The sequence below is a fragment of the Balaenoptera borealis genome, assembly GCF_965194805.1.
Source record: "Balaenoptera borealis genome assembly, chromosome: 1".
Taxonomy (NCBI): Eukaryota; Metazoa; Chordata; class Mammalia; order Artiodactyla; family Balaenopteridae; genus Balaenoptera; species Balaenoptera borealis.
In genome coordinates this window covers 84477640-84500243 of record NC_138860.1, presented here as the reverse complement: position 1 = coordinate 84500243, position 22604 = coordinate 84477640, and the positions used below count along the sequence as shown (strand labels likewise).

General features: G+C 45.1%; 1 protein-coding gene and 2 pseudogenes across 3 annotated transcripts in view; 2 read left to right on the top strand and 1 right to left on the bottom strand.

Annotated features, from left to right (window-relative positions):
- LOC309607986 (uncharacterized protein) overlaps positions 1 to 20920 on the top strand; it is a 104932-nt gene extending 84012 nt beyond the window's left edge. Inside the window, exons 4-6 of the mRNA XM_082347231.1 lie at positions 14638 to 17415; positions 18898 to 19108; positions 19604 to 20920. Of these exons, the coding sequence (XP_082203357.1) occupies positions 14638 to 14657 (20 nt within the window). The 3' untranslated portion in view covers positions 14658 to 17415; positions 18898 to 19108; positions 19604 to 20920. The remainder of the gene's footprint in view (positions 1 to 14637; positions 17416 to 18897; positions 19109 to 19603) is intronic.
- The window catches only part of LOC309607998 (late cornified envelope protein 2A-like), a 366173-nt pseudogene that overhangs the window by 273863 nt on the left and 69706 nt on the right, over positions 1 to 22604 (top strand). The gene's annotated exons all lie outside the window — the stretch shown is intronic.
- LOC309608057 (late cornified envelope protein 2A-like) lies at positions 19121 to 19587 on the bottom strand (annotated as a pseudogene). Its single transcript has one exon. The product of its transcript is annotated as a late cornified envelope protein 2A-like (transcript).

Below are 22604 nucleotides of genomic sequence, written 5' to 3'. Positions count from 1 at the left end.
GCTACTGGGGACATAAGGCGGTAGGATTCACAAACAAACTGGGATGCAACCTGATACATGTGGTCCCCCACTTGGGGAGCAGAGGGGCATGGCTCTGGGGCTGGGTCACTCCAGGAGAGCGTCAAGAGTTGGGCCTTGAAGGGTGAGTGGAGTGTAGTAGGTTGGGAAACACTGGGGCCAGGTAGAGAGAAGAGAAGCTATTCTAGACAAAATGAAGAAAGAACAGTAACCTGGTGGTATGGCAGCCTTAAGTGTATTCCAGGAACACCAGGAGGACCTTCTGTGGCTTACATTTTCAACTCTGAGCTGCACTGTTAAAGAGGGTCTCGGAGGCCTTGTGTGACGGCCCTCTCCCTTGCTTTTCCATGGGTTGATCTATCAGGGAAGAGCCGTGTCTGCTTGTGCTGTCCAGGCCCTGTTCTAATGCCTCCTTCTCTAAAGCCTCTGGGATTAACTAGACAGATGTGTCTGCTCCTACTTTTGGACTCTCACTGCGCCCTGTTATGGCCCCTTACACACTTGCTGTCAGTGTGTTAGGGTCTGTTTTCTCCCCTAGACGGCGTGCTTGCAGGCAGGAAGTGTGCGAGGTTCATCCCTGCGTTCCTAGCATCCGGCACTGGACCTCACATAGAACACACACTTGATAAATGTTTAATTCTTTAGTTTGTTCTGTGAACACGGCCCAGCCAGTCAGCAGACCCTGGCTCGGTGTCCCCATCTAACCTCACTAGGGATTAAGGTAGGACTCTAAGCAGTCTGATGCAGAGTGACAAGGTCCGGGGTAGCTCGTCCCCATCAACCCCAATTAGCGCTTGATTGAGACAGTCACAGTTGAGGCTCATGTAGCGAGAGCCCATTATATAATTGATTAAAACAGGTTTCCAGTTGGCAGCTTGACAAGTGCATACTGCACAGCTTCTCCCACTCCACCTACAGGGCTAGAATGTGACAGATTTAGCTGGCAAATACTTGGAATGCTTTGAAGATCCTGTTCCAGCCAGCCAACTGGGTGCACCTGGGACAGGGAGGACCCTGGTGACAAATGTGACCTGATTACTGAGGCCCTTTGTTCCCAGGATGGGCCTTGAGAACCTGCCCAGTTGCTGAACCACCTGTTAAACAGCCCACCGGGGACTGAGAGAAGATGAGAAGCATGTCTCCTGGGTCCTGTCCTGTTGCCTCATTGACCCCATTTGGGAACGTGGACCTTACCCTTTCATACCTGATTTTTCAGCTGAAGAATCGGGACATTTTTATAAGTCCTTTAAGGGAGTTTTGTGATGATATCCTTCCAAGGAAGAGTAGATGGGTAAATGGCAGAGGGATGGGGTATATGGATGGACAGATAGTGAATTGTAAAATAGATAGAGAAGTAGATGGTAGGGTAAGTGGATGGATGGATGGGTGGATGGATGGGAGGTCAGCCTGTGCTGATGGCCCTCCTAGGGACATAGAGCCCTCCAGTTGTTGATGTTGGAGCTGGCAGGTGCTGCTGTAACAGTACCTTAGTTGCTGAAGGCTTGCTATGAACAGTTGAAGAGCTAAATATAAAGGGGGTAGCTCTTCCATTTAGTTTTCAGGAAACAGCAATTAATTGAAAGCAACTGATGCCTCGTCAGAGATTTGCTGCCTACCGAGACTCTGAAGCATGAAAATATCTTTATCCTCCCCTCTCAGAATTGATGGGAGGCCAAATGGGACAGAGCGAAATAACCAGCAAATAGAGTACCTTAAGAAAAGTACACCTATCAAACTAACATAACAAACAATGAAACAACACTGCAAGTAGTTTGGGAAATGGAGAGCAAAAGAATCATCTTCATCAACCCATCTTTCTAGAGCAAGCCTTGCTGTTTTGTGTGGCTGTGTTTGTGAGTAGGAATTGTACACAGCTGCAATTGTCATCCACATGCCCACACTCTGTAACCTACTTTCTCCAGCTAACATGATGTCATGAGCATTTTTCTGTGTTGCTACATAGTCTTTGTAATTACTTTAAATGACTGTAAAATATTCCATTCATTATACTGCTGCTGAATATTTAGGTTGCTTCTATTTTTTTTTCCTTTGCTCATTTTCATGAATTAACAAATGTAAGGTATTTCACCCAGTACCTGGCAAAATGTATACACTTAGTAGGTGCTTTCTTTCTTTCCCATCTCTCTCCTTCATATATAATCTTCGTCTCTGGGCTTTTCCTTAGGATAAATGTTCCTTAGGGTTCAAGAGTTTAAACAATTATATGGCTTTTCGCACATACTGCTGCCATGTTGTTTTATTAATTACAATGACAATAATGTAAATAGCTCCACAATTACACGTATTATCTCATAAAATTCTCCCAACATCTCTAAGGGGTAGCTTTTACCTCACTTGAGATGAGAAAGCCGAGGCCTGTAAGTTTAATTTGTCCAAAGTCCATGTCTGTTCTGTTTCCTTCTTTCTCCCCAGGGTCTGGTCCAGTGTCTGGTGCATAGAATGACTTCAGCAAACATTTGCTGAATGAAGTTCGCAAGTGGGTGTGTCATGATTCAAACACAGATCTGTTTCACTTCAAAGCCTGTGCTTTTCACCTTAAACCTTGCCCATAGCTCTTGACATTCATCTGGGTGGGGTAGAGATGCAGGTGTTGCCAGACCTTGGACTCAGACTTAGTGCAGCACCCATTCAGTCTCAGGGCGAAGATGCGAGAGATGTGATGTGCTGTGGGTGGGAGTTTAGGACCCTGACTGTAGTTACCCTAGAACTGCACCTGCCTGACTTTTTCCTGAGATCACCCATGTAGACCTATTGTATAGTTCTAAGAACAGTGCCATGGAGCTTGGCCCTAGGTGCTTGGTGGCCACATTGAATTCAGAGGGTTTGCTGTTGCCTTGTGGCTGTGTGACTTGATTATGCTTTTACAAAAATGCTGTCCTCATTGGAATCCCTATCTAAAATCAACTCTGCGAGCTGAGGAGGCAGAGTGACCCCCTGGACTGAATTTCCCTTGGCCCTATCCTTCCTAGTTTCATCCCAAAGGGCAACAGCCCCCAAGTCTTGAGTAGTCATTTCCTAAGGTCATGTCCTCCTGGCATAAAGCAGAAATCTGTGTCCCATTTCTGTTGCACAGGATGTATCCCATTTCTGTGTCCCATTTCTGTTGCACCATTGTGTGTCAGAACGGTTCGTCAGAGACCCTTTAAAAAATAACATCTGTTCACTGGTGCTGCCTGGCCAGGTAGAGGGTTGGAGAGGTCAATGACAGGGCTGGCCCCAGGACTAAGGAGGAGTCCCAACACACAGGACTTCCTGTGTGCTGGGAACTGAAGGGCTGTTTAAAACTCTGATGCTCTGTGGAATAGAGTGCAGAAAAATACCAGGTTTGAGAGGAGAAACTCAGGAAGTTTCACACGCAGAAGCTAACAGAGGGGAGGAGTCACTGAAGGGACGAAAGACAGTCCTAGAGCAAAGAGATCATGTAATAAAGGGCCTCCCACGCAGTTCCACTCACATGTACTGAGCACCTACTATGTTTATGTGTACTGGTAAGTCTTGGGAATATGATAATGAATAAGACAGATCCCTGTCTTCAAGAAGATGCCATAGTCCACCTGGGACCTAAAGGAAGGGATGAGATGTCAGGGATCTGCACACACTTCAAAGACGTCATGTTTGAACCTCGCATTGAAGGGTGGATGAAGGTTCAACTGGTACAGAAGTATCGGAGGAACATATTGGTCAGAGGGAAAAGCGAAGTCCCAGAGGCTCGCAAGGATGTGAAGTAATTGGCCTTGTGAGAGAGGAGGTGGATTCCCCGTGGAGGGGATGTCAAAGGTGCACAGGCTTGTAAGAGGCCAAGCGGGATGAAAAGGTTGCAACCAGGGTCAATGAGTAAAAGATTGATAAGGTGTTAATAAGGAGAGGCCCCTGTATCCATTCTCTCCAAAGAATATTCATGGAGCACCAACCACATGTGAGGCATTCCGAGAAGGGATGTGAATTAAAGAGACAATGATCTTTACCCTGATGCAGCTTCCACTAGTGGAGGAAGCAGACAATACACTAAAAATAAAAGCAATTACAGAGGATGTAGGGTTAGGAAGGAAATAGATGTGATGGTGTGGCACAGAACAGCTGTATCTGAAGGGGCACTCCTTCAGGTAGCCAGGCCCCCAAGGCCTCCCCAAGAAGGTAACATTTGAGCAGAGGCTTAAAGGATGAGAGAGAGCATCCTAGAAGAGGGAAAGTTCAAAACGAATGGGAAGAACTTGATGTACAGATGGTCCCCGACTTACAAACTTTTGACATGATTTTTTGACTTTGTGATGGTGCAAAAGAGAGAGGCATTCAGCAGAACCCATAGTTGGAAATTTGGATTTTGGTCTTTTCCCAGGCTTGCGACGTGTGGTATGATACTCTCTCACGATGCAGCTCCCGGTCAGCCACGTGATCACCAGGGTAAACAACCGACACGCTTATACCCATTCTGTACCCTTACAACCATTCTGTTTTCACTTTCAGTACCGTATTCAGTAATTCAACACGTTATTATAAAATAGGTTTGTGTTAGATAAGTTTGCCTAACTGTAGGCTAATGTAACTGTTCTGAGCATGTTTAAGGTAGGCTAGGTTCAACTATGATGTTCAGTAGGTTAGGTGTACTAAAGGCATTTTTGACTTACAGTATTTTCAACTTATTGTGAGTTTTTTGGGATATAACTCCACCCTAAGTCAAAGAAGATCTGTATTTGAAAGAGAGAGAGGAGGCCAGCGGGGTTTGAGTGTAGCAAGTGAAGGGCAAGGAGGTAGGAGATAAGGTTGAGTGAGTTTGGATTTTATCTTAAGAGCAAAGAAAAACCACTGAAGGATTTTAAGCAGAGAGAAGATACTCTAATTTTATGTTTTAAAATAAGCACCATGGATGCTGCACAAGCTCTAACTGGGAGGGCTCAGAGGAGGAGCAGAGAGACGAGCTGGTAGGCTACTGCAGCGGTCCAGGCAGAGAAGAGGATGGCTCGGACTAAGTAGTGGAAAAGGAGACAGAGACAAAGTGGGCAGCTTCAAAATGTATTTGGTGATTAAATGAAGAGACCTCAATGTGGGGGGTGAGAGAAAGGGAAGGATCAAGTAAAAGGAAGAGTAGGCTCTTTTTCAGAAGCTTGGGTCCTGGATTCTGGGCATCTCTCCAGCGAGGGGACACTGCTCCTGTAGCATGGCCTGCAGTGCAGGAGCCTTGCCCTTCCTTTTGGTTCTGGGAGATCAGAGAGATGTGTGCCCAAGTCTTCTCTGAAAATGGCTGAGGGTTTGGAAAGCCAGCTCCTTCTGGGTTGTTGGCTCCTGCTCATCTTCCCGGGGAGAAATGGAGGCCACTTTAATTTATTCAACACCTATTTATGATGCACTTGCTGTGTGTCAAAACTCTGTTCGGGGTGCTGGGGCTAGAGGGGTGAACAAAACAAACAAAATCCTTACCCTCCAATTATAGTTGGATAGACTAAAAACAGGCAAAATAGTAAGTAAAACATATCAAAGAGTTGCAAGAGCCATGGAGAAAAGGCAGGGATGCTGGATGTAGGTGGCAGGAGTGGTTGAGAAGGCAGAGGTGGTATATATACTGGGCTGCAGAATGTGCATGGGGCCATGCCAGGAAGCGGCCCTTCCGGGTCTCCTGTAGCTACAGTGGTACCACCCCATCCCCTGCAGTCAGTCTCTACTCATCATCCTATCTGTTTTCTTCTTAGTGCGTATCACACTCTGTAATGAGCTTGTTTATTTATTTGCTTATTCCTTCTTCAGATAATTCAGATGAATTCTGGTGTCATTCCAAAGGGTGTGAATTTGGGGAGGAGATGAAAATGGGGATGGAATTGTGAAAGCCGAGTCATGACCCGAGGTGCAGAGTTCAAGCTGGGAAGGTTCTAGACTTGATATCGGGCTCAGAGCTAGACAGTCCTGGGTTCAAGTTTTGGAGATCCTTCTGCCTGGGGAGGGGGGAGGTATACTCGTGTGAGAGGGCTTTGCAGAAACAGTTTGGGTTGGAGACCCTGAGGATTGGGTGAGCTGGATGGACCTCTCTCCCTTGGTCTGGGCAGGTTGCAGGAGGGTAGGGTTTCAAAACAGGGCTGTGGTTTAGTTAGAGGCTGGCTGGTTCCTGTTGTAGTGCTAAGATGCTATAAGAGTTCAAACAGGAGTGAGCCCTGCCCCTACACTGACCTCATTCCTGCGTCCCACCTCTAGCAGGTTGGCAGACTTTCCCGTAGGAGCCTCAGCCGGGAGGAGCACGCTGAATCAGCAACTGAAACTCAGAGCAGGTGTTAATTAAGTCCCGGCAGCTGACAGGTGATGGTATCTTTCCTTCATCAAAGATGAGGGGTGTGCAAGGGGGCCCCTGCTGCTCCCTGGCCCCTCCTGAATTCCAGAGGAGGCTAGGGGCTGGGGTGGGGTCTGCTCTGAGGACTTTGAACGGAAGACCTGGTACCCAGAACAGAGGCCTGCTCTGTCACTTGGGCACAGAGGAAGTGGCCCAGCTCAGGCCAGGGGAAGGGGCAGGCAGGGGAGGACCCCCGGGAAGCCCTGGGTTCTGTGAGTTGCTCTCAGCAAGAAAGGAGGGGTCCTTCTTGCTGATGGTACCCTTTGCCATTGCTCCATCCAGCTGGTCTTAATCTGAGCATTTTTCTTGTCATTTCCCTCTCCTCATAAACATGATAAACACACACACACACACACACACACTCATATACCCATTATGTATCACAGGCTTTGGAGGTAAAGAGTGACTTGGAAGAAAACAGGTGTCATGGTAAAGCATGAGATTAGAATTGAGGGATTAAGGTTACAGATATTTTTAGTTGACTCTTGGTTATATGATCTTGACCAAGTTACTTAAACTGTGCTGAAATATCCACATCTATAAAATGAGCATTTTTTAAAAATTCATTTTTATTATGAACGTCTACCTTTGTTGTGAAGAGCTTAGATGATACTCAGGCACTTATGTGTCAACTCTGAAGTTCTATCCCAGTATACGGTATAGAACCATCATTAAGCCACATTCTTATTAAAGTGGACTTTTATAGGAAGAGAACCGGTCAGGTGTAAGAGGGTCTAAACATTTAAAAACCCTTTTGAGGGTACAAACTATTAGGTATAAAACAAGCTACAAGGATATATTGTACAACATGGGGAATATAGGCAATATTTTACAATAACTATGAATGCAGCATAACCTTTGAAATTGTGGATCACTATAGTGTACAGCTGTAACGTATTTTACATCAACTATACTTCAATTAAGAAATATAAAAATAAATAAATAAATATAAAACCCCGTTGAATTTGCATCTTCCTATGCAAAATGAGGGAGTGCACAGAGGACCACAGGAGCCCTTCCAGGTTGGAGTGTGATTCTGAGGAACCAACAGCAGATGGAGGCATTTCTCAGGAGGCTCAGGGCAAAGCTCACGGCGGCCTGCAGGGGAGCACTTGTCAGGGCATGGCCTTTGGCTCAAATGCCAGCCCCACCTCTTATTAGCTGTCTGACTTTAAGCAAGTCTCTTAACATCTTTGGGTCTCAGTTTCTTCATGTGTAAAAGTGGGACAATTATTTCTATCTCCCTTGCTTTGGGGGTTGGAATGTTGAGTTAAATGAAAGAATTATATTAAGTGCTTTGCCTGTGGTTGCACGTGGGAAGTGGAGGCGGCTGACGGGCACAGGGAATACTTGAGCTTGATTTTAAGGTTCTGATTTCTCAAAGCCTTCTCTCTTTAAACCTTCTCTGGAGGGGAGGGCTCTGCCTGTCTTCACCACGGGAAGCTCCACCAGGGCAGAAGCAGAGGGGCCTGGCTGGCTCATCCTCGGCAGGACAAAGGAATGACAGAGTGCGGGAAATGGAGGGTCCTTACACACCAGCTAGTCTCACTCTTCACTTTACCAGTGAGGGAGCCGATGAGGCCCAGAAAGGCAGGAGCCCAAATGAAGTTGCACAGCAAATTAATGGGAAAGCCTGGATCAGGGCCCATCCATTCACGTTTTATAATTTATCCTTGAGGGATCGCACCTCTGTCGCTGTTGGAGAGCCCTATCCTACCTGGCCCAGGGAGTTTGTCATCGGGAAGGGCAGGCCGGCTGGGTGGCGGCGTCCTTTCTGAAGCCCACTGGCTCCCCCTGCTGGCCAAGAGCTGAAGGCGCCGCCTCCCGGCTCCCCGGCGCCTCGCAGGAGGGGTGGCCCTGGGCTCGCTGCTGGGTGCCTTGCCCAGGCATCATGATATGTTTTTAGAGATTCACTATTCCACTGTACCGTTTAAAAGAGACTTAAATAATAAAAAGTGCTTTTACATTGACGCACGTGATTACCATTGCAGGCGCTCTTCCCTCCTTTGTGTCTCTCAGATGCCCTCTGACGTCACCTTTCTCCTGCCTGCAGGACTTCCTTGAACATTCCTTGTACTTCTGGTTTGCTGGTGATGGATTCTTTCAGCCTTTGAACGTCTTAAAAATTCCTTAATTCTTCTAAATTTTTTTCTCCCATTCTTTAGGTTATCTTTTCATTTTGTCTAACATTTCCTTTGCTCTGCAAACGATTTTAAATTTAATTAGGTCGCATCTGTATATTTTTGCTTTTATTTCTTTTGCCTTAGGAGACAGATCTATTTTTGAAAAAAAAATTTTTTTTTTTAAACTGGATATAAAGTTGTAGGTTGAAAGTTATTCTTTTAGTAATTTAAAGATCTTGTTCCGTGGCCTTCTGGCTTGGCTTGTTTCTGACAAGAAGCCTGCTATCACTCTTCTCTTTCTTCCTCTGTAAGTAATGTATTCCCCCCTCCCACCAACCTCCCCCACCATATACTTTTAAGATTATTTCCCCCTTCATCCCTGATTTTAAGCAATTTGGTTATGACGTGCCTTGGTGTAGTTTTCTTCATGTTTCTTATGCTTGGGGTTCATTGGGATTCTCAGGTGTACAGTTTTTTTAAAAATCAAATTTGGAAAAATTTTGTCCCACTCCACCCCATTCTCCAGTGGACTCCAGTTACACGTGTGTGTGTTAGGCCACATGAAGTTGTCCCAGATGGATCAACATCTGCGGAGAAAGAGCGGAAGTTAATGGCAACTCTGTTCCCTTTTGAAATAGAATATGAGATATTCTTATTACTCAGGATCCATGTGGAAATACTGATGTTGTTTTATGGCTCTGGTATCGCAGTCACTACTCTGGCTGTGTGGAAGGGCTGATCCCAGGGTCCTGGGACAGGATGGGAGAAGCTGGTGGGGCAGGACTCAGTCCTTTCGGACAAGATGGTGAACTGTGGGGATGCAGCAATAAACAGGATTTTCGGGAGGGAAATGGATGGACCAGTAAGGTTGCTTTGGGGGCTTCAGTTTTGTAGACGGTGCATGGGGTCCTGAGAGGGAACTGTAACTTGCGGTGACCATCATCTGCCAGGCCTGGTGCTAGGTTTTTCACAATCATTACTCCATTGGTGCCTCATGACAACCTTGCATGGTGGGCATTATCCTTTTACATTTTACAGTTGAGGACAATTTAACTCAGAGGGGTTAAGATAATTATTCTGTGGGACTCGTATTCCAGGGTCTGCGAGGGCAAGGAGGTCTGCTGGGAGCCCGAGAGAGGGCTCGTGGGACACCCTGGTGTGGGAGAAGCTGGAGCCCCCGGCTGGACCAAGCCCTGATGTGCCCGAGGTGTCTGTGCTCTGGAGACACCAGTGGGGGCCACGCCCATCATAGCAGCTGCCACACCTGGGAGATGCCTCACAAGGGCGAGGTGTGGCCATGGCAAGGAGCAAGAACCTGAGACTGTAGGGCCAAGAGGGGATAGAACGAGAATGAAAACAGAAGCTGAGGGCAGAAATGCAATGGGAAAATTTAAATAAATAAATAAATAAACAAACAAATAAATAAATAGCTAGGGTTTGTAGTGAAATTGAGAAGAGGTGAAGGGGTGCAACATTAATTTGACCATATGAAATTATTGTTTTGTAGGTGTAAAAATGGTTAAGTATGAGCAATTTTATCTGTTTAATCTACTGTAAGCTCACTGAGAGTAAGTACTAAATCCTCAGTATTCCCCATGACATGCAGGTCTGTCTAAATGAGCCACACTTGATTTTAGCATCCGGAATGCCCACTTGTTCCCAAATACGTGTTCAGAAGCCCCTGTTAAAATCCACATACGTTACCTGGGAGGAGCGGGTATTATCTAGCAACTTCCCAGCAAAATTGGTTTTATCAAACCAATTTGTTACTTACCCAGGACAGAGGTTATATCAAGTGACTGAAAAGAGCGTTGGCATGTTGATTAGACAGAGCCTGGGACGGGGGAGCTGATGGGCAGCCTGTGGGCAGCAGGTTGGCCCAGGAGGAAGGTTTGGGTAGAGTGCATGGAGAGAGAGGAGCCCCAGGTCTGGGGCCCCAGAGAACCTTGGCTGGCTTACCTTGCCCACAGCTGCCCTGGGCTGCCGGGAGGAGCTGGGGAATCTAGGATGCCTTGGTGCTCTGGCGCCCTCTTCAGGGAAAGTTATGAATTGCACTGCTATGTCTCAGGAAAATGGAGCTCAAGATGGAAGTGGAAGGGAAATAGTTTTTGTCAAATGCACACTATGTGTAAGCAGTGTGCTGGGCACTCAAAATACCCTCGAGCAGTGACCATTATTATCCTGTTTGACAGAGGAGTAAACTCAGGTTCAGAGAAATTATGTGATGTGTCCAACATCATAACTCAATGGTGGAGGAGCTGAGATTAAATCCAGGTTTGCCCCTTTCCAAAAGACAAAAGTTGACTGTGGGCACCTCCAGGGCAAGGAACAACCTCTATTGATTTCTGAGTCCCCAGAGTATAGTAGGGGGCAATTAGTGCCAACCTCCAAAGACACAGAGCCCTGCTTACGCTCCTACACTTTGACGCTCCTCCCCAGAGCCAAAGTGCAGCAAGTTTGAGCCCCTCTGCACAGGGCATGAAAATTGGGCCCAGATGTGTGTCTGGGAAGCCCTTCATCCCTCCCTGCTGAGCGACGTTGACAGCCTCTTGGAAAACACTCTGCCATGATGTAGGGCTTCCCCTCCTCCTGGTCCTTTTCTATAAGAGACCACCTTTCCTCTTAACACCAGCTCTCCCTGTTTGACAGATGAAGAGACTTGATTCTCAGAGATGGAAGGTCATTCATGCATTTATTCATTTATTTTTTGTTTTACAGCAGAAACTAACACACCATTGTAAAGCAATTATACTCCAATAAAGATGTTACAAAATTTTTTTATTGAAGTATAATTGATTTACAATGTTGTGTTAGTTTCATGTGTACAGCAAAGTGAATCAGTTATATATATACCCACTGAAACCAGTAAGTATTTACTGAGCCTCTACTATGTCCCAGTCCATGTTACTGGCACTAAGGATACAACAGTGAACAGAACAGATAAAAGTGGGGGCGGGGGGTAGACAGTAAACAATAAACCTAATAAATAAGTAAATTACATAAAATGTTGGAAGGTGATAATGGCTATTAAAATAGAGTGGAATTAGGAGGATTGGGAGTGCATGTGGTGAGGATGGGGAGTGAGTTGCAATTTAAATGGACTGACTGGTCCGATCCACTTTATTAAGAAGCCTACTTTTGCACCAGTACTTGAATGAGCTTAAGGAGTGCGCCAAGGAGATATCATGGGTAAGAAACATTCCAGGCAGAAGAAACAGCCAGTGCACATGCCCTGAGATGAGAGTATGCCTGACGCATGCAAGATACAGCGAGGAGGCCTGTGTGGCTGGGAGGGAGTGAGAGAGGAGGAGAGTAATGGGGACCAGACATCACCATTTATTGAGTAGCTGTTATATGCTGGGCATCATTAGGCACTTCTTGCCAACTCCTCTGGGCGGGTGTTATGAACCCATTTATAAGTTGAGAAGTGGAGGCTCAGTGATAGTGGGTGACTTGTCCATGGTCACAGGGCTAGCAAGTCGGGTGTTCTGGCTCCAGAGCCCTGTCGTCTCCTCAACACCCTATTGCCTTCTTCTTTTTTTTTTTTTTTTAATATATATTTATTTATTTGGCCGTGCCGGGTCTTAGTTGCGGCACGTGGGATCTTTAGTTGCGGCACACAGGATCTCTTAGTGGTGGCATGCGGGATCTAGTTCCCTGACCAGGGATCAAACCAGGCCGCCTGCATTGGGAGCGCAGAGTCTTCCCCGCTGGTCCCCCTTTTGCTTTCTTTATGTGTTTTTCTTTTGTGGGTGAGCCATCCCTGCCTGTAGCAGATGCAACGTTCTAGGCCAGCCTCTCCAGGTGTGGGTGGGGCAAGCTCAGGGGTCGCAGAGGAGCCCTCGGGAGTCTCAAGCTCTGAGTGTCCATCTTCTCTCCACATCGAGGCTGTTTCCTTGTACCCCTAGTTTTATGTCCAGCTTCCAAACTACTCTGAAATCCATGACTGTTTTTAGTTCGCTTTTCATGGCATTCAGTAGACGATCGATCTTTTATTTCCTGAAAGAGAAAGCACAGAAGTTACATTCTTCTGTAAAATGAAAGCAAATATGGGCTTTGTTCACCATGGCTGTTTCCTACCCAGATTCTTCTTTCTCTGGGTAGTGGGTACAGACTAGCTCAGGTATATGCTATGGTGTGTGTGTCTGTGTGTGTGTGTGTGTGTGTGTGTGTTAGGTGGGGGAGGGGATGGGGTTGGTCCAGGCAGGCATCTTCTGCATTTGGCCTCTTCCTGGGGTTGGGGGGGGGGGGTGGTGTACTTTTGGGATCATCTGGCCAGGCTGTATCTGCATGCTGTGGAGAAGTGTGGGCGCCACCTGCTGGTTGCCTGTGCAAACCACCTTTTCACCAAGTGAATCTTCACTCATTTTTTCCAGGTCAACCTGGAAGTGGCACACAAAACCTTCCTAGATGTGACTCTACCAAATTAATTCCTCCCTTTACAGTCTTCCCAAAGCAGTCTGTGTATCTGGTACCTTTATGGTAGCATCATGCTAAATGTCCCTTTGTCATGGCTTGTGCTGGTATGCGTTAGAAACAATATTTTCTACACCTAAGATGTCCTTCATCTCCTGTTAAACTATCACAACTTCAAAAATCACCTATTCCCAGAGACCATCCTTTAATCCCACCTCCCCACCTCCCAGTCCTGTGTGGCCCCCGTGCTAATTCCTTAGACTGTGTGGTGATCGTGTCTGTCTCCCCCAGTGTGTGAACTACTTGAGGAGAGGGGATTAGCATCCTTACCTCTGATTCTGGATGACAGGGCCTGGGACATGGTAAGGTGCTCAGTAACTGTTGAAAGAAAGAATGAATGAATAGCAACAGACTACCGTAAATAGAGAACAGACTGCACTTTGATTTGTAGAGCTGTGTGGAGTTTATAAAACTGGAAGAAGAAGGCCCTCTTTTTGTGGGAGAGTTCCAAAGAGTTATCACACTTTAAAATTTTTTTATACTAAATATTGATGCTGGCAACTCGAGAACATCCCTTCTTAAGACTTTTAGGGGTCAAAATTCACACAACATCTCCAGATGTTAAGGCTTTGACTTTTTAAACAGAGACAGACTGCATGCATTTTAGGTATTGCTAAACATTGCTCATCCTTTGATCTGGCCACCCAGATTCCTTATCTGCTCTTATCTAATAGTTGAAAAAAAGATTTTGTCACAGCACTTATCACATTTTAGCATGATTTTCTGGCTACATGTGTGCCTCCCACAAATAGTTTAAAAGGGCATAGTGACTACGAGGGAGAAATGTTGGAGGTGAACTGTATGTAAAGCCAGCCTGGGGCAGGCTGCCAGTGGCCATCCCTGCAACGCTAAATGAAGACTTGCTCTTGTGCAGGGGTGCCCTCTAGTGGAGAACCAACAAATTAAAAACAAAAGAAGTTTAAAAAATATTTTTTACTCTACGGATTACTAACTGTGTCAACAAGTGAGTATTCTAGCCTTTCCCCATTATTTTTTTTATAGAGAGGTATAACTTTAACTAGCAGATTACATAAACCATAAGTGTTGAACTCAATGCATTGTTACACACGTATGCACCTCTGTAGTCACCATCTAGATCAAGATAAAGAACATTTTCAGCACCTCAAAAAGCTGCCTCATGCTCCTTTTCATTTAGTGCAAAGACTAACTACTATTCTGAACTCTATCACCACAGATTGCTCTTGCCTGTTCTTGAACTTCACATAAATAGAAATAAATGGACTCATACAGTACATACTGTTTTGTATCTTACTTATTTTCACTCAACATTGTATCTGTGAGATTCATCTATATTGTTGAGTTTGTTCTTTTTATAGATGTGTTTTATGACTATACCCTATATATATTTAAATCCATTTGTATTAGTTTTCTGATGCTGCTATAATAAATCACCACAAATTTAGTGGTTTAAAACAACACAAATTTATTATCTTACAGATCTGTAGGTTAGAAGTCCAATAAAGATATCAGTGGGCTAAAATCAAGGTCTAGGAAGGGCTGCATTCCTTTCTGGAGGCTCTAGGGCAGGGTCTGTTTCTTTGCCTTTTCCAGCTTCTGGAGGCTGCCTGTATTCCTTGGTTCGTGGTTACGTCCTCCATCTTCAAAGCCAACAACTTTGCATCTTTCTGACCATTCTTCTGTATTCATACCTCCTTCTCTGAATAGACTCAGAAAACGTTCTCTGATGGGCTTCCCTGGTGGTGCAGTGGTTAAGAATCCACCTTCTAATGCAGGAGAGGCGGGTTCGAGCCCTGGTCCGGAAAGATCCTGCATGCTGCAGAACAACCAAGCCTGTGCACCACAACTACTGAGCCTGTGCTCTAGAACACGCTAGCCACAACTACTGAGCCCGCGTGCCACAACTACTGAAGCCTGCGTGCCTAGGGCCCGTGCTCCGTAACAAGAGAAGCCACCGTCATGAGAAGCCCGCGCACCGCAACCAAGAGTAGCCCTCGCTCACTGCAACTAGAGAAAGCCCGCGCTCAGCAACAGACCCAACGCAGCCAAAAATAAATAAATAAAATAAATTAAAAAAAAAAAAAAGAAAAGGTTCTCTGATTTTAAGGACCCATGTAATTTAGATTGGGCCTGCATAAATAATCCAGCATAATCTTCCCACCTTGAGGTCCTTAATTTAATCACATCTGCAAAATCCCCTGTTATGTAAAGTATTCACATTCTGGGGATTAGGACTTTGACATTCTTCGGGGGCCATTATTCTGTTTACCATACCATTCAACTGTTGATAGACATTTGGGTGGTTTCCAGTTTTGAGCTATTATAAATATGCTTTTCCCTAGCACTTTAAAGATGTGATTCCATCATAATATGAGGTCTATAATTTCTGTTGAAAAGTCAGCCACAATTTTTATTATTACTCCTTTGAAAATTATATGTTTCTACCACTCTGGCTGCTTTTGAGATTATACATATGCCTTGATTTTCTGTAATTTCACTATAATTTGCTTAGATGAGGACTTCTTTATATGAATCATGCTTGAAGTTTGTTGAAATTTTTGAACCTCTGTGTCTTTCACCAGATTTTGAAAATTCTTGGTCATTATTTCTTCAATGATTGCTCTGTCTCATTCTCCCTTCTCCTTGTGGACTCCAGTTACATGCATATTGACTTCTCAAGCATGATGCATTTGACTTGTTCACTCTGCCCCCACCCCCCGCATTTTTCCTCTGTGTGCATAGGTTTGTATATCTTCTTTTGACCTTTCTTTACTTATCCTGTCTTCTGCCATTCCCAGTCTGCTATTAGATCAATCCAGTAAGCTTCTAACTCCAGATGCTACATTCTTTAGTTCTAGAATATCCACTTGATTTTTTATTGATTCCAGTTCTCTGTTGAAATTCTCCTCCTTTTCATCTGATTTATCCTCCTTTTCTCTGTTTTCTTTAACATATTTATTAAAGTTATATTAAGTACTAGTCTGTAAACTCCAGCATCTAGAGCATCTCTTGGATTGCTTTTTCTCTCATAACAAAAACAAAAATGGTACTTATGTGAGGTTAAGGATATGCCAACTAACCTTATTATGATATTTCACATCATATACATTATCAAATCATCACATTGTACACCTTAAACTTACACAATTATATGTCAATTATATCTCAATAAAGCTGAGAAAATCATCTTAATAAAAATCACCTTAATAACAGCTTAAGAGCTTATATGAATGAAACTACAAAGCTTCGTAATCAGATGTACAATGAAAGTTGAGTAGAGAGGCATGTTTTTTCTCTGGAAGGGAAGAATGAATATTACTTAGTCAGTTCTTCCCAAACCAAATTGTACTTTTTGTGCAACTCCAATCAAAATTGTACTGAGCATGTTGGTATTTCAAAATTATTTGACTTAATATGGAAATCTAATTATGTGAATCTAGTTTTAATATTTTTAAAAAGAATAATGAGGGGATAATAATAGTAACCCCCTACTAGATATTTTTGAAGGGATGGAGCTTTTATAAAAACCAAACTTGCATTGTGTTTGCACAGCTCTTCCCAGAGTCTGATGCTCTGAGGTTCTGCTTCACCCTCTCCCTGCCTGAGACACCAGTCAAGACCCTGGTCCTCGGTCCATCTCTGGGTGGCTGCTGGACGAGAGGTGAGGAGACAGAAGTAACCCTGAGTCTCCCTCACTCACAGATACGCCAGCTTTTCTGCCTGTCTCCACACAGCACCCCAGACTCCCTGCTGCAGTTCTGGAAACTCCCAACCTTCCTGCCTGGTTAGTTTTCCACCTGGACCTGTCCCAGCGTATACCTCAGAGCCCAGGCAGGTGCCACGGTGGGTATGATGTTCCTAAATGTTTATGCTAAAGGCTGCCTGGGTGACTCTCCCAGATACAACGAAGCACACCCAGGAGAGTCTGTGTCGCTACTTCCAGATACCAAGTACCCGGCCATCTTCCCTAGAAAGTCAAAATATGCGCAGATATACTGGTTGTGTGTCCACTGCTTACTCTCCCCTTCATCCCTAACTTACAGAATCTCTACACTGATGTCCATAGTGTCCAGATACAAAAACCTACACTTCTCCACCTCTCTTGTTCCTGCAGGGAGTCAATGGGATTCAAGGGCTTGTTGGGCTTTAGAAAAGCTCAGTAAAGGGGTAATGACCTAGGAAGACCTTTACCCACACTTTTCCCTTCTTCCCACCTAAAATGCAGCCTTGCTGCTCAGAATACCATCAGCCACCTGAGATCAGAGTGCCTTGCAGGAAACAGTAGCACTGACGATGAAATAAGATAGAAAGGCATCCTCTCTGATGACTCCTTGGAACCACGTAGCAGCCATGGGACTCCTACCTCTGACTTCATGGTGTGCGAGTGAAGACAGTCTGCTTTCTATTCTACATTGCTATAATTTTGAGTTTCTGCTGTAGTGGTAAAACAATTTCTAACACACATGCACACATACCAAACCTAAGGTAAGATGCAACTAAAAAAAGTAGATTGGGAAATCTCCTGTGTATGGAAGGCTAGTTGTTTCTGTGAAAGGCGTACGAGGAGCCCAGATTTCAGACCCCTGGAGAAAGGAAGGGCTCAGGGAGTTGCTCTTACTTAAGACAGAAGTCTCTGAAAGCAGATTCAGGGCTCCACCTTCTGTAAAGCCTCCCCTACCACCGAATACCTAGGTCCTCTGCTTGGTGAGCTCATTTTTTTTTTTTACTGTTTTTTTGTGGGGTGGTTAGAGAGTTGTTTCGCTTTGTTTGCTGACATGTAAACACTAAGGACAAGGGAAATCCTCTTGCCAGCTCAAGAAACCTCGAAGCTATAAAAACAAAGACATAATTTACTACATAAAGACTAAAAATGTTTCTATAACAAAAGATATTATAAAGTCAATCAAATCTGATACATTAAATATTTTAATAAAGACAGATCAAGGTTAATATAGCAAGTTCTGTAAAGTTTAAAAGAAAAATTTTAAATAATATAATAAATTTTGTAGAAATGGCCAATAAACACGTTTTTAAAAGATCAAAATTACTACTGGCCAGGGACTGGGAAATGAATAGGGAGACTGGCAGAAACAGTGAAAAGCATAAACAAAAGAAAGTGACTCAGGGCAGAGGGTGATTTAGAACAGGGGTGAGGACAGCGGCTCAGGGCAGTCAGACAAAGGCTCTTGTTTCTGGTCAGCAGCTGTGAGGTGAAGAGGGGACCAAGCTTCTTAAGTAGAGCCCCACCCTGGTCAGAACCTGTCTGCCGAGTCTACCATCCTCACATAGACGCCCTACCTGACTCTAAAGAGCCTTAGTTCTTCCCCCAGGTGCCCTGCGGCCCTCACCTCTCCCTGGGACACCCTGGACCCCTGACCATCCTGGAGCAAGTGTTTCTCAGCCCTGATATCCCTGGAGTCTGAGCTGAGAGGACACATATTGAAAGATGGGAGCCCCATTCCTCCCTAGAGTCTGTCCACCTTTTTTTCTTATTTTCTCAGTTTCACATTAGTGTTTTTTTCTGATAAGTATCCCCACACTCATCACTCCTCCAGGTGACAGGACCGGGTCCTGAGGCAGCAGATCAAACACTGGGAAGAGGGACCGTGTTTCAGATGCAGTGAGTGGAAAGGCTGAATCTGAACCAGACTCCCCTCCCTGGAAGGGAGCTCAGTGACCACGACTGTGTTTGGTGGGGGAGGGGAGGGTCTCCATCCCCACTTCAAGCATTTTATCCACCTGTGTGTTCTAACAGGAGGGAGGTTCTGTGGGATGGAGATCTGTCCCTCTTCCTAGACATGCAACACGCCACAAAGCAGTGCTTCCTAGCCCTTCTCAGCCTCCAGAACACACAAAATACAGGGACCTGTGTACAGCTTACTGTGGAAAGACGAAGCTGCTGGGGCCGGAGGGGACCCTCTTGGAGGGAATCAGTCCTCAGAGCAGCTTTTCCTTCTAATCACTCAGGTCCTGTCCCTGCATCATGAACAGCAGCCTTCTGAGGCCCTGAACTTTGGGGGACGTTGGAGATGACGAAGAAGAGGAGAAGGACCAAGAGGTTTTGCAGGGGGGAGATCAGAGCTTTATTCCAACACGGAGAAGAGAGGTAAGGAGACTAATATCCGGGCTGAGCCTCTGGGCTGCCCAACCAAACACAAGGTTCTCCCCAGGAAGCCCTGTGAGTCTCTGGGGTCCCTGTCAGCCCGTGTCCTGGGAGACGAGAGGGAGGAGGGGGGCATCTGGCCGTAGCAGGTTCTCAGTCATTCCGTTCCCCAGCAGCCCCTCTAGGGTCAGGTCAGCAGCCAGAGCCCCCGAGGGCTCAGCTCACAGCAGTCGGGGCTCTGGTGCCGGTGCCGGTGGAGAAGAAGGGCCTGCGGTGGTCCAGGCAGCAGCCCCTGCCCCAGAGCTGGGGCCACAGCAGGAAGAGACTGGAGGGGGACATGGGGCTGGGCACTGGGGTGGGCACTTTGGGGGACACTTAGGAGGGGGCTGGCACTGCTGCTGGTTTTGCTGGTAGGACATCTTCGCAGGAGTTCAGTTAACCTAAAAGATAAGGAAACTCCTTAAATATTCATAATTGTACCTCTTTTAAAATCAATATCTATATGGAAGAGGAATGTTGTTTAGATCATAGTTACATCAGTGACTTGAATCAACTGCATCTTTCCTCCAGATGAAAATACATGGATTAAAAAATCAACAGGCTGAGCTTATTCTCCTTCCAGAGGGGAGCTGGGATTGCTCCATCCTCACAAGCCAACACCAAGATTCACAACTCCTTGGTGTGCACATTCCCTCAGTACAAGCCTGCGCTCCCAGCAATCCGTCCAGGACAACTAGGAGTGCTCTGGGATGGGTTTAACCACCAGCACCCCAGAAAGAAAAGGGCCTGGTTTGAAGCATTATCCATTTCTATGGCGTAAATATTCCCAACGTGGCTATTGTCCAGCTGTGAGTGACTCCCCTGAGAACCCCTCCCACCTACCCTCTCAGGAAAGAAGTCAGGACTTCTGTCCTATTGGTCCTGTAGAAAGAACCCCGACCTCAGCCTCAGAGGTAAGCTGTCAGGTCAGTAATTGACACTTACTGTAAATGCTGATGAAGCTTCAAGGTGCGAATCCTCCCTGAGGACTTTTGGCACTTTTGGCACTTTTTTTCTCCATCCACTTGACATTTCAATCCAATCCCAGGGAGAACAGTGTCAGCCAGCACCTTGGTGACCTTCCAGCACCCCTCCCATGGTGAGCCTCAGAGAGGCTACTGAACACAGAACAGGTACATATAGATAAAGATGTAGATACACGTACATATCACATATACATACACATGGATTATAATAACAGAAAATATAATAACTAATGATTGTTTACCTCTTATTTTGTTCTAGGTATTGTTCTAAGTGCTTTACACATATTACCCCATTTGATCCTCATAATAATCCTGTGATGTAGGTACTACTTATATTCCCACTACACTAAAGAGAAAACTGAGGTTCCTAGGGTTAAACAAATTGCCCAAGTTCACACAACTGGGAATAAAGTTTAGACAATTTGACCCAAAAAATAAAATCAGAACTCATTCTCAATCATTTCAGTATAATATCAACGGTTTCTCAATCTGAAGTGATAATAAATTTACACACAGATTCGATACACTAGCATATACATACGCCATCTGTAATGATATTATAAGGGAAGCTAAAGTCCACCAAGTTCTTTTTGGATGTGAACATCATAGATAGTCCCAGAATGTCAGTTTTTCTGTATGGCCCCAAATGTCAATTGTTTTGTTTGGTGGGGTTTTCAGATCATTGATAACTATGCTTTTTAAATTACTTCCTCATATCAGACCCCTGACAACCTTATTGTCTGCTTAGCCTCTTTTCTATGTAATGCCTGTGCACTTGCTTCTCATCAAGTCAAAGATGGAACTGATCATTTTTCATGACCCAAACAGTACTAATTATAGGCTATCATGGAATAAAACTATCTTAATCAGATACCATCACTACACACACACACGATAGCTTATGACCACTATATTCAGTTTTGGTATCTTTTTAATCACTGGAATCAGAAGATGTTTTAGATGAATACGTAAGCATTAAGGAAATACTTACCAAACACTGCATATCTGAGCCTTGGAATACCTGTGACCAAGGCCCTATTCTCAGAGATTCTGGGCTGAGCAAATCAGATAAAGATCAAGCAGATCTCATGAGAGTACATGAGAGAGGGATATGCTAGGATGAATTAAAAGAGCAAAGCATCTCCAAAGGGAAAAATCCAAGGATTTTTGTGGACTGCCCCCACTAGTAAGGTCAAGAGTCAGAGTTCGTTATCTCACTCCCACACACACTCAACAAGTATTTACTGGCCACGAGGCCAACTCTGGACACCAACATGCCTTAAAGAAGTACAGTCTCTACCCACCTTGACTGTATTCCAGTGGAGAGACAGAAGTTTGACAAGTGAATGGAAACACAGAATTAGTAATTATAGGCCTTCAGGTGGGTGGGGTCATTCCATTGGAGGTCTTCCAGTGGTGCTGGAGACCCTCACTGAGACCAAACCCCATTCCCAGGCCTTCCCCGAATGACAATGCCAGTGGTCCAGCGAGGATGGGTACAAGATTGCTTTCTAGCTCATTCCACCTCATCCATCAGAGGGCTGTATAAGCTAGTGGAGCAGGGTCACACAACCCTGAGGCTGTGGAGAGGGCAGGACGATGGAGATCCGTACAGGCATCCTCTCCTGATCTGCGCACACCTGACAATGGGCTTCTGTTCTAACGTGTGGATGTCAAAGAGCTAAATTCACTTAGCCTTCCCTGTGATAGGAAGGATCTAAGAATCTGAGTGGGTGGCTCTATGTTTCCTTAATCTGAACTCAAGTAAGCCAGAGCTTTCCTTCACAAAAATCCTTTCAGTTAATAGCTAACTTAGCAGCAAAGACTGAACACAAAACTTGCAGCTAATATGATATTTTATTGAAAATGCATTTATGAAATAATATCCAAATTCATGTCTTTTTAACATAAAAGGACATTTTCTGTCATTGTCATTTAAAAAATGATTATAGGGACATTTTAAACATATTTTTGTAATAAGATTCTCCCTGATACACCGTTATATCCCCTATTTACTTGTTTCAGTAATATGTCCACATTTTAGGTTTATTCAAACAAAGCATACATGTACTTTTAAAAATTAATTTCTTTCTATTTGGTAGATTGATTTTTTTCTCCTATCCAGCCGAAGTTAAGAACCCAGGCATTTATTCAGAGAGAAGGAGTAAGACTTGGTAAGCGGAGTGAAAAGTTGAATTAAAAGAAAACAGGACCAGGGGGTTTAAAAACATTTATTGTAGCAAAGCGGCTCACTCAGAGCAATCACGTCCAAACCTCAGGAGAGCGAGTTTGAGCCCAGCCCAGAGTCTCTGTGCCAACAGCTGTTTCCACAGCGCAGCGCCGGTGTGGTCTTATCCCCAAGGTGAGACTCATCGAGGGGTGGCCGAGACTGAGGGATGAGAAGCACAGGACTGGAGCCGGTCCTCGGCCTGCTGGTTACTCGGGTGATGCTCAGAGCCCAGCTGGGAAGCAGCCCCAAGGCTGTGGAAACAGCTGGATCGCTGATGTCCCAGTCAGCTGAGGCCACAGCAGCCCTGGGTCCAGGA